General features: G+C 39.6%; 1 protein-coding gene and 1 long non-coding RNA gene across 4 annotated transcripts; one reads left to right on the forward strand and one right to left on the reverse strand.

Moving 5' to 3' along the window:
- Nucleotides 1-458: 458 nt before the first annotated feature.
- On the reverse strand, nt 459-4,331 carry LOC143519359 (intelectin-like). Of its 2 annotated transcripts, none has more exons than XM_077012711.1 (8): nt 4,200-4,331; nt 3,602-3,667; nt 2,329-2,391; nt 1,742-1,989; nt 1,380-1,538; nt 1,033-1,153; nt 813-913; nt 459-727 (listed from the first exon to the last, which is right to left on the reverse strand). In XM_077012711.1, the coding sequence occupies exons 2-8, from the start codon at nt 3,663-3,665 to the stop codon at nt 575-577; spliced, it is 909 nt and encodes a 302-aa protein (XP_076868826.1). In that variant the 5' UTR covers nt 3,666-3,667; nt 4,200-4,331; the 3' UTR covers nt 459-574. The 2 variants fall into 2 exon arrangements, with proteins under 2 accessions (XP_076868826.1, XP_076868817.1); XM_077012702.1 differs by having other exon boundaries at nt 813-916.
- Nucleotides 4,332-7,428: 3,097 nt separating this feature from the next.
- Nucleotides 7,429-11,867, forward strand: LOC143527263 (uncharacterized). Of its 2 annotated transcripts, XR_013134068.1 has the most exons (5): nt 7,429-7,656; nt 10,327-10,536; nt 10,821-10,878; nt 11,413-11,539; nt 11,757-11,867. It is a non-coding gene; the product is annotated as an uncharacterized LOC143527263 (long non-coding RNA). The 2 variants fall into 2 exon arrangements; XR_013134066.1 differs by lacking the exon at nt 7,429-7,656 and having other exon boundaries at nt 8,894-10,536.
- The last annotated feature ends 347 nt before the right edge of the window (nt 11,868-12,214 follow it).

Raw genomic sequence — 12,214 nt, forward strand, 5'->3', positions numbered from 1 at the left:
AGATATGGATCAGAGGTAAATAAACTAGATTTTTTTTCGGCGTGAGATATCAGAAGTGTGACCATTACACTACACATGGCTGATGCTAACTCCACACCATGGCTCATGACCGACTCCACACCATGGCTGATACTAACTACACCCTGACTGACTCAACACCATGACTGATGCTAACTCCACACCATGACTGATGCTAACTCCACACCATGGCTGATGCTAACTCCACACCATGGCTGATGCTAACTCCACACCATGGCTGATAACCGACTCCACACCATGGCTGATACTAACTACACCCTGACTGACTCAACACCATGACTGATGCTAACTCCACACCATGGCTGATGCTAACTCCACACCACTCCTGAGGGGACTCTGGGATCTATCTGTTTGTTAGATCCAGGCACACAACAGACCAGAAAATAAATACATTTAAAAAGAGATGTGTTGTAAATTACTGCATGGAAATCACTTTATTTTTAAAAGCTACAATGTTTTTTGTTTTGTAACGTATGCTAACACTGTTATAATAATTACGGTCAGACTGTTAGCTGCGGTTGGGCTGAGCAGGATCTCAGCGGTAGAACAGAAGCACAGCAGATTCAGTAATCTCTCTGGAAGCACTCCAGCCAACTCTCGTCCCGTAGCCGTCCCAGTCAAATCCAGTGAAATCTCCACACTGTCTGGGGGTGGCTTCTGGAAAATGACCCCCTCCACCAATGCAGTACTGAAGAACACAAGCCCAGCAGTTACTGTAATGCATGTCTGGTGTTCAGGTTCCAACTACTGTACAACTGTTTCTATTTGCTCACATGTTCGGTGTGACAGCCAGTTACTTTGACTCCAGAGCAAAGTGCCATAGCTGCCCTCTCATGGTTAAACACTCTGAAAGTGACAAAACCAGGCTCAAACTCTTCTGAAAAGATTAAAATAAAAACATTAATTGAATTTCATCAAGTTACAGTTATGTGGAGACATTCATTGACATTTCTGTGGTAAAAATCTCTTAGCAGTTAAAGAACAGTGACAAACCCCTTGTGTTAGGACCATAATGCTTCCTGATAGATGCTGCATTTCCAGTATCATACTTCACTGGGACAGAAGGTCCATTACTGCTAAGACAGGTGCCTTCTCCATATCTGACTGGGAATTTCTGAAGGGGGAAACACAAGACTACTCAATAAGGGCAGTGTAAAAGACCGTGAGATTTCTGATTAAACTACATTCAGTTCATCTCAGTGTAGTAGTCACACGACTGTATTGAGATAAGCCTGCATTTGTGAATATAAAGACGTATAATGGGACCTTTTGGACTTTTGTTGACATATATAAATATGTTCAGTCATAGAAATATAACGCATGCAAAGAAATATAGTGACCTTGAACAAGTAGAAGAGGTTTCCTCCATGTTGGGTGAGGAAGTGATCGTCCGTGTGGTAGCGTAAGATGGCGTTGGTGGCCCAGTCCTGTAGCTGAGCGTTATTAGGAACGTGCCATACAGACACATCCTGTGCCGGGATGTCGTAATACCCAGGATTCTGTGGGAGGGGAGACAGATAGTCTGGTAGGCACAGTGAACACGATGAGCTGACTAATGAAAACCTCTGCTGTACCTGTGCTTTACATAGCTGTGCTCTGGCCTTTGTGTAGTGTTATCTAGACAAACGCAACAGCTTAGCTCACCTCTCTCAGCACTTTCTGACACAGAGGAGGCAGATGTAAGTTCTGTGATTTACTGTACCTTATAATCATCACTGGTGGCAGCTTCCGCTGTCCCAAACGTCACCGTGTTAGCCCAGGTTCCCTCTCCCCCTGGTAGGTTGGGGTCACAACCTTGCTGGCTAGACCAGCGATCCCCAACGGTGCATTTTCCATACATGTTGTTCTCATGGACACTGGCCACCAGCGTCCAGCCCCCTCCGGCGGTGGTCATATCACAGTAGGTCTGGTACACCACCCCTCTCTCCGTGGTCAGGTAGTACAGCCCATCTGTAGGTGGGATGGGAGATGTTTGATTAAAACAGTATTTGTAACGTTTGTGGCAGCTGGAAGTGAACAATATACATTCTTCATACTCTGGTGTGGTCTGGTAGTTTCTAACTTAGAAACTGCCTTAAGTTTTTGTCTTAAGTCAAAAAAACCTGCTCATGACATTGATTTAGCCTGGCTGTTCATCTAAAGATTAGCCCTGGGGGTTATTTAACCTGGTGGTACATCTAAAGATTAAAGATTTAGTAGCACCTTATGTGAAATGTAAGATGCATAACCACAGTTCTGTAATTGTGACACTATTTTCTTTGTCTTTATATTAGTAATTGTGTCATATACCTTCTTTGGTTTTATATTTTTCCATGAGGTCTTTGCAGCTCCTTGGGCTGTAATACTCCATGACTGTGTTCAGAAATTAAATTAATTAAATTAAATTAATAATTATTGAATTTATATAACAACAGTAATAATAATAATAACAACAATTTTAATAATAGGTTATATTATTAGATATTTTAGATATTAATTTTAGATATTAACAGTTGGCACTGTAATGTGTGAGAAACAAAACCAGGCCCGGGGAAACCAGGTGAAACCAGGGGAAACCAGGTGAAAGCAGATGAATGCAGGCCCGGTGAAACCAGGTGAAACCAGATGAAACCAGGTGAAAGCAGATGAATGCAGGCCCGGGGAAACCAGGTGAAACCAGGTGAAAGCAGGTGAAACCAGGTGAAAGCAGATGAATGCAGGCCCGGTGAAACCAGGTGAAACCAGGTGAAACCAGGTGAAAGCAGGTGAAACCAGGTGAAAGCAGATGAATGCAGGCCCGGTGAAACCAGGTGAAAGCAGGTGAAAGCAGGTTAAACCAGGCCCGGCTCTAGACAGTTTGGCTAAGGGGCAGCACTCAGTTGACTTGAGCATGTCAATTGTGAATTTTTCACATCAGACGGGGCAGTACAGATGACCATAGGGGCAGTACAAATGACCATATGGGCCATACAGATGACCATAGGGGCAGTACAAATTACCATTGGGGCCATACAGATGACCCTAGGGGCTGTACGGATGACCCTAGGGGCTGTACGGATGACCCTAGGGGTCAAACAAATGACCATAGGGGCCGTAGAGATGACCATAGGGGCAGTACAGATGACCATAGGGGCTGTACGGATGACCCTAGGGGCTGTACGGATGACCCTAGGGGCCATACATATGAGGTGGTTCTGTAGAACTGTAGGTTTTCTCTTAGTGGAGGATTTGGTGCTGTTTGCATCTGCTAGAAAAACAGAAAGATCTGTGGAGTATCTTCAAGAAGAAAAACAATGTTCATTGCAGCGCCACCTAGTGCCTGTCCTGGATGAAACAGATAACAATGACAAACACAAACTCACACAGAGTCGCACGAAGATACACACACAGACAAACAACCCCAAGGGAGGAGTCAGGGGAGGAGTCAGGGGCAGAGTCAGGCATGTAATGAACTGATTTAATTGGACAGTCGACTGAACATGTCTATGATCTATAGGATGATGCACATTAATCATATCCAACACTCATTAAATTGCTTACTATTATTATTACAGTGAATAGAGTGAACAAAGTGCTATCATACCTCGATCAGAGCTAGAGATCTCTAAGGAAGAAACTATTAGAAACACAAGAACCCACATGGTCATATCTGCCGAAAGAGAAGTCAAAGATACAGGATATACAGTTACTGAAATGAGTACATGAGTTTAAAGAGCTTATTCTGGACATACAGACATGAGTACATCAGTTTAAAGGGCTTATTCTGGATAATGAAAAAACACCTGATGAAAATGTAGTTTTAATGTTTATTTTCTTAAAACCAGGGGCGAGGCTAGGGTATTTTTAGTGGTGCTAGAGCACCACCGTGAGGTTGCTCAGCACCCCCTGGCTCAACACATTTTTTAAATATTACATTATGCAAAAAACTTGCTCTGCACCTGCGCAATACTTTGGTATTGTGCCTCTGTGAGCACTGGGGGCTGGGCACCCCTAAAGACCAGATCCTAAAATCGCCCCTGCTTAAAACCTAGCTTTTTTTAAATGTTGTGGTCTGAAAAAAAGAACCTAATTAAATTATGTAACAAAAATTCCTAAGAATAATTTTTTTTATCCCTAAGAAGACGATTAAAAACAGTGTAGTTTAGAAAGTCAAAATCAACAGCCAGAAGAAACACACTCACTCTCTGTGTGGTCACACCAGTCAGTAGGAGATTCCTCTGATTCCAGTTATTCTTTGAGTTGAGGTTCAGTTTGTTGGCTGTATGAAGAGACACCATGAGCAGAATGAAGGTGTTTGTTCTGGTGATTGTGAGAGACACACGGCGCCGCCCCCCTGACCATGTGAGGAACATCTTGAACCCACCCCGCTGTACACAAGGGTCAAGACACCTCGCCCTCTGCATTAAACTAAATATCCCTCACAAAACAGAAGAATTCCTAAAAATCTGAAAGTCTTCATGTCTTTAATTCATCGTCAGCTCAGTGCAGCAGGGACACACACTGTGGGGACAGACGTGACTGTAGGTCCCATACGAGTCCAGTATCATTTAATCATCAAGATGTAGGTCATTCACATTCGATTCAGATTCAGGAATATTTGAATGTAGTGCAATATCAGAGTGTAAATGTGAAACGATCTTAACAAACAGTGTGAAACGATCTTAACAAACAGTTAATGTGATGTTTTGTGCAATTTGTGGGGTGCCACATCTCACATTGGTTGTTTTTGTTACAGCTTCCTGTTCCAATAGATTCTGCTTCATTTTCAGCACAGAGGTTTGTGGTTTGGTTTGTACCACGGGATATTACTTATAATAAAGTAGAGGCCATGGTGTAGTTCAGTTTAGTGTTATTCACCAGGCTGTGTCAGCTCACCACTGCTCCTCTACACCAAGTTCCTTAATAATAATGCACTAATTAGTCCTGCGTTGGCTAAGAGTAGATACATCTGTGGATTGTGGTTCACCAGTTACCTTTTAATGAAAAGCTTCTCTGAAAGAACAGTGTGGGATGTCTTTGGCTTTCTGGGTGATGGTTCTTCATTCTTCAGCAGTGGTCAGCAGTGGTTAGCAGTATTCTGGTCAGGACGTTGTGAAACGTAGCGTGTTCCTCTGCTGATTTGCAAGTCATCAACTTTCTGTTCTTCTTCAGCTTTTTAATAAGCGGTCCACCATTTTACAATGAATCTACCGCACAAACTGGAATGAATCATCTGTATTAGTTTATATTTAAGCAGTAATAGTTCTGAACTGGAATGAATCATCTGTATTAGTTTATATTTAAGCAGTAATAGTTCTGAACTGGAATGAATCATCTGTATTAGTTTATCATTTAAGCAGTAATAGTTCTGAACTGGAATGAATCATCTGTATTAGTTTATCATTTAAGCAGTAATAGTTCTGAACTGGAATGAATCATCTGTATTAGTTTATCATTTAAGCAGTAATAGTTCTGAACTGGAATGAATCATCTGTATTAGTTTATCATTTAAGCAGTAATAGTTCTGAACTGGAATGAATCATTTGTATTAGTTTATCATTTAAGCAGTAAGAGTTCTGAACTGGAATGAATCATCTGTATTAGTTTATCATTTAAGCAGTAATAGTTCTGAACTGGAATGAATCATCTGTATTAGTTTATCATTTAAGCAGTAATAGTTCTGAACTGGAATGAATCATCTGTATCAGTTTATCATTTAAGCAGTAATAGTTCTGAACTGGAATGAATCATCTGTATTAGTTTATCATTTAAGCAGTAATAGTTCTGAACTGGAATGAATCATCTGTATTAGTTTATCATTTAAGCAGTAATAGTTCTGAACTGGAATGAATCATCTGTATCAGTTTATCATTTAAGCAGTAATAGTTCTGAACTGGAATGAATCATCTGTATAAGTTTATCATTTAAGCAGTAATAGTTCTGAACTGGAATGAATCATCTGTATCAGTTCATGTTTAAACAGTGCCAGTGTATCCTTACTGGTCAGCATCCGCTGGCCCAAAGCATCCTCATGTCAGTCTGGATCATGACCTGTAGATGCCTTATCTATAAGGTCTTATAGATGCCTTATCTATAAGGTCCTGTACCTAACTTATCTATAAGGTCTTGCAGATGCCTTATCTATAAGGTCCTGTACCTACCTTATCTATAAGGTCCTGTACCTACCTTATCTATAAGGTCTTATAGATGCCTTATCTATAAGGTCTTATAGATGCCTTATCTATAAGGTCCTGTACCTACCTTATCTATGAGGTCTTGTAGATGCCTTATCTATAAGGTCCTGTACCTACCTTATCTATAAGGTCTTATAGATGCCTTATCTATAAGGTCCTGTACCTACCTTATCTATAAGGTCTTGTAGATGCCTTATCTATAAGGTCCTGTACCTACCTTATCTATAAGGTCTTATAGATGCCTTATCTATAAGGTCCTGTACCTACCTTATCTATAAGGTCTTGTAGATGCCTTATCTATAAGGTCCTGTACCTACCTTATCTATAAGGTCTTGTAGATGCCTTATCTATAAGGTCTTGTAGATGCCTTATCTATAAGGTCCTGTACCTACCTTATCTATAAGGTCTTGTAGATGCCTTATCTATAAGGTCCTGTACCTACCTTATCTATAAGGTCTTGTAGATGCCTTATCTATAAGGTCTTGTAGATGCCTTATCTATAAGGTCCTGTACCTACCTTATCTATAAGGTCTTGTAGATGCCTTATCTATAAGGTCCTGTACCTACCTTATCTATAAGGTCTTGTAGATGACTTATCTATAAGGTCTTATAGATGCCTTATCTATAGGGTCCTGTACCTACCTTATCTATAAGGTCTTATAGATGCCTTATCTATAAGGTCCTGTACACAGCAAATTCGAAAGACACAAAATAACTCTATGGGAGTTAATTTCAACACTTTTAAAATGTCTATATGGGTCCACACCCCAGGGTGTTATTTTAACACTTTTCAAAGTGTTGTAGTAATTACACTGCAAGAGAGTTATTTTTAACTACTTAAAAGAGTTAAAATGTACCACTGTGCAACACTACTCAGTGTTCAAACTTTTCAGCACCAGAGTCCAGTGTTATAAACTGACTACCTTACAGTGTCAATTTTTTCTCAACTGATTTATCATGCTGATATTGATTTGCATACTGCAGCTTTGGGTGTGCAATTAATTCAATTTAACTTGAAAAATAGAATCACATACTACATGTTTTATCATTTTTTTTCTCAACATGTGCACCACATAAAATAAAACCATTAAAAATACAGAATGACATTCTCATATTTTCAACATATAACAATATGGCACTATGCAAGCTCTTTTATCATTCTCATTGAAGAACTACTTATCAAAGGATCTGAAATATGTAAGCTGATGTAACGAATTGACCAGGCGGAGAGGGATCCAAATGCGGAAGTAGGTCGCTTTTATTTACATAAATCACACACACGGAGAATGACCAGTAGATCACTAGCATTAGCAGCGGTAACGTTCTCTTGGGGTGGTCGTGACGGTCCAGGGTCGTAACGGGAGAGCAGAATCCAGGAGGTACAGAAGGGCTAGGGAGGAGACGAGGTCTATGGAGCGAGCAAGGGTCAGAACACGGGGAATCAAACAGGAAATAGAAATGCTCGGTATGTGGCATGAGTCAACAATACTTCGCGACTGAGACGTGCTGGGGAAGGTGTATAAGTGTGACTGAAAGGGGGCGTGGTAATGAGAGGCAGGTGAGGCTGGTTAGGGAAGATCAGGTGGCATTCCTTATACTTACACTCTCAGAGTTATTTTAAAGAAGAACTTGACGTACTTACACTCTCAGAGTTATTTTAAAGGAGAGCTTGTTTAACACTTTATTTTTACACAGTTTTTTTGGGAGTTGGGAGTAAAACCACAGAGATGAGACTCTGTTCAGAGTCGGATTAACTCGGGCAATAGTCAGATTGACTCTCTACTCTCAAATATTTCACCAACACCAAACATTTAACTCTGCTGATTTTGCTGTGTACCTACCTTATCTATAAGGTCTTGTAGATGCCTTATCTATAAGGTCCTGTACCTACCTTATCTATAAGGTCTTGTAGATGCCTTATCTATAAGGTCCTGTACCTACCTTATCTATAAGGTCTTGTAGATGCCTTATCTATAAGGTCCTGTACCTACCTTATCTATAAGGTCTTGAAAATGCCTTATCTATAAGGTCCTGTACCTACCTTATCTATAAGGTCTTGTAGATGCCTTATCTATAAGGTCCTGTACCTACCTTATCTATAAGGTCTTGTAGATGCCTTATCTATAAGGTCCTGTACCTACCTTATCTATAAGGTGTTGTAGATGCCTTATCTATAAGGTCCTGTACCTACCTTATCTATAAGGTCTTGTAGATGACTTATCTATAAGGTCTTATAGATGCCTTATCTATAGGGTCCTGTACCTACCTTATCTATAAGGTCTTATCGATGCCTTATCTATAAGGTCCTGTACCTACCTTATCTATACGGTCTTGTAGATGCCTTATCTATAAGGTCCTGTACCTACCTTATCTATAAGGTCTTATAGATGCCTTATCTATAAGGTCCTGTACCTACCTTATCTATAAGGTCTTGTAGATGCCTTATCTATGAGGTCCTGTAGATGCCTTATCTATAAGGTCCTGTACCTACCTTATCTATAAGGTCTTGTAGATGCCTTATCTATAAGGTCTTGTACCTACCTTATCTATAAGGTCTTGTAGATGCCTTATCTATGAGGTCCTGTAGATGCCTTATCTATAAGGTCCTGTACCTACCTTATCTATGAGGTCTTATAGATGCCTTATCTATAAGGTCCTGTACCTACCTTATCTATAAGGTCTTGTAGATGCCTTATCTATGAGGTCCTGTACCTACCTTATCTATAAGGTCTTGTAGATGCCTTATCTATGAGGTCCTGTAGATGATTTATCTATAAGGTCCTGTAGAAGCCTTATTTATGAGGTCCTGTAGATGATTTATCTATAAGGTCCTGTACCTACCTTATCTATAAGATCTTGTACCTGTGTTCAATTCTGGGGCCACTCCTATTTAATTTATACATGCTTCTACTTGGACAGATCATACTAGACTCTGGGCTGTTCTACCATAACTACGCAGATGACTTTCAGATCTATTTAACCCTTTCACCAGACAACTACAGTCCCTGTAACTCTCTCTGTAAGTGCCTTGAAAACATTACTAATTGGATGGGTCAAAGCTGAATCTGGATCTAGACCCATACGATTGTAAAGCTGCTTTGTGACAACGTGTTGTGAAAGGCGCTATATAAATAAATTTGACTTTGACTTTGAATAAAGATAAAACAGAGATTATTATATTTGGCAGTAGCAATGAAAGGCACAGACTAGCTGCCTACTTAGACTCTAAAACCCTACACTCTAAAGAGCTAGCTCGTAATCAAGGCATATTAATAGATTCTGATCTAAGTTTAGCAGCTGCATGAAATCAATAATTTAGTCAGCGTTTTATCATCTTAAGAATATCAATAAGATCAGAGATTTCTTGACAAAAGCAGATCTTGAGAAACTCATTCATGCTTTTGTCTCTAGCAGGTTGATTACTGTAATGACCTCCTAACAGGACTCCCAATAAAGTCAAACAGCTACAGCTGATTCAAAATGAAGCTACTAGAGTCACTAGGAGCAAAAGAAGTGATCACATCACCCCCATTCTTACGTTCTTACACTGGTTACCAGTACAATACAGGATAGCCTTCAAGGTGTTATTACTGGTCTATAAATCACTTAATGGTGTAGGACCAGTGTATCTATCTGACATGCTGCAGGTCCTGTATACCTTATCAATATGTTCGTTTGCATACATGAAGGTGTCCACCTGACTCCCTCCTGCTCTGTGTTTGGTTTATAACATATGCTGAGAATCTGATCACCCTGATTCCCAACATATACTTCATGCATCATGGTAAGCATTTGGGCACGGTGTTCAGATGTGTGTTCAACAGTACATGCAGTATGTTCAGATGTGTGTTCAGATACATGTTCAGCAGTGTATTCAGTACTGTACACTGTGTGTATTTAGCAGTGTGTTCAGTACTGTACACTGTATGTATTCAGCAGTGTGTTCAGTAGTGTACACTGTGTGTATTCAGCAGTGTGTTCAGTAGTGTACACTGTGTGTATTCAGCAGTGTGTTCAGTAGTGTACACTGTGTGTATTCAGCAGTATGTTGAGTAGTGTACACTGTGTGTGTTTTGTTCTGGACGCCTTTGCATAATCTAGGTGTTGTAATTTGTGGTGTTCTTCAAACCAGCAGCTCACTCAAAAAGTTCCAAGTGTGTTAAAAGTAACACACACACAGCAACACAGCTTGAGTTGTCAGCAAAGATGTGTGCGGATCAGTGGACCAGTTTGTTTACAGCAATGGCAGATCGTGGAGCCTGTCAATAGTTCCCGGAAGTTAGCAGCGAATACGAGCAGCGCAGTCAAACTGGAGCAGTGGACCATCTGTGATACACTTTTACAGGTTAATACGCTTAAAAAATCAGATTGTGTATTATAAGTACATCAGAATCAAATTAACATGTGCATTAAAATGTGCATTAAAGCATTTTAGTGAATTATCCACCTCTTAATAAGCAGATTTAGGGAACTAATAAGGAGGGGAGCCATTCTTGTGATACATCACTGCTGATATTGACTAGAATGCATATTTAAGACTTCTAACTAGTACACAACAGTGTAATTTATAGATCAAGTGTTTGTAGGTTTTGTTAATCTGTTGACTATTATCTGTATTATGCTCAGCAGACTTTGGATTGATGGCAAAGGGAGAGAGAAGGTCATCAAGAGAGATTGAAAACACAAGGTAAGTTGAAACTAGGGTGGCACTTTTGATCAATGAATCTTACAAGACTAAAGAGGAATACAACATACTAAAATGGTATAGTACAGTATGATATATGTAATCATATGTAACCATACCAGACTTGTATTCTATTATTGTATTATTTATGTTGTATTTAATTTATCCTGTTAGTGTATATTAGTTGCCTGCTGTGGGATAGTTGGGTGCTGACCATGATGAGATTGAAAACACAACAAGTTAAGTTTCAAATAGCAATAATGGATCACTGTTTATTACACTGCCGTATGTTGGCTGTAGGAGTGTAGGAGTAGTGATGTTGGCTGGGGCGCTGGAGCACTTGTAGGAGTAATGATTAGTCCAAATGTTTCTGTTGGACTGACTAATGGGCTTGATGGCACATTTGGAGCTGTTTGGGGGTTGCTGGATTTTGAAGCTCGGCTACTGGAGTTGTTTTTCACCTTTCTGGATTGGCTCTTGTTTCCAAGCTGACCATCTTTTAACCGTTTCTTCTTTCTGTCATTCCGTATTGTGCAGGGGGCTTCCTCTTTCTGAGTGCGGGGCGATGCACAAACATGGTGGAAACAGCATCTGCTCTCAGCCTAGTCTTGTCCTGTTTGGTTCTGATGAACTGGTCTGCCTCAAAATGTGCCTGCAGAGTGATGTGAGTTTACTCCTCACACATGACAACTCAGTTTTGTCTACCCATATACATATCCCATAGTGGGTGAATACACAGTATTAGAGAACACTTACTGGATACGTATACACTCATTACACGTATAAAAAACAACCAAGGATGTGCAACAAGTTCAAATTCATATCACATCAATACTCATAATAATCATTTTCTCCTGTTTTTTCTCCTCTCTCTCTTTAAGCCAAAGAACCATAGGGGATTCAATGGAGCCACAGAAAAACTGCTTGACATGATATTCATATTTGAGATTATTAGAGATTTATTTAATGAATTAATTGCTGTAAATAAGTGTGTATTAAAAAGACAAGATATATATAATTTATCAATGTATTTTAATATGTTATATACTGTCTGGATGTAAATGTAATGTGTTTTAATGTACCATTTTAAAGCAGATTTCTGCACAATGAAGTCAAAGAAAAAATTCCTTCTGTTGTATCTGAAAGTCAGAAAATGTACATTAGTCATTTAGATTACTTAGGCCCCCAATACCATGGGATTACAGAAATCACCATGATTTACAGATATGTTAATGTTAGAAAATTAATCTGATCTGAATTTCTCACCCCTTCCTGACCCTCTAAATATATAAATGAACGTAATATATAACAATTATAAAACAATCAAAGCATTAAACAG

This window comes from Brachyhypopomus gauderio, chromosome 1 (assembly GCF_052324685.1).
Source record: "Brachyhypopomus gauderio isolate BG-103 chromosome 1, BGAUD_0.2, whole genome shotgun sequence".
NCBI classification, from domain to species: domain Eukaryota; kingdom Metazoa; phylum Chordata; class Actinopteri; order Gymnotiformes; family Hypopomidae; genus Brachyhypopomus; species Brachyhypopomus gauderio.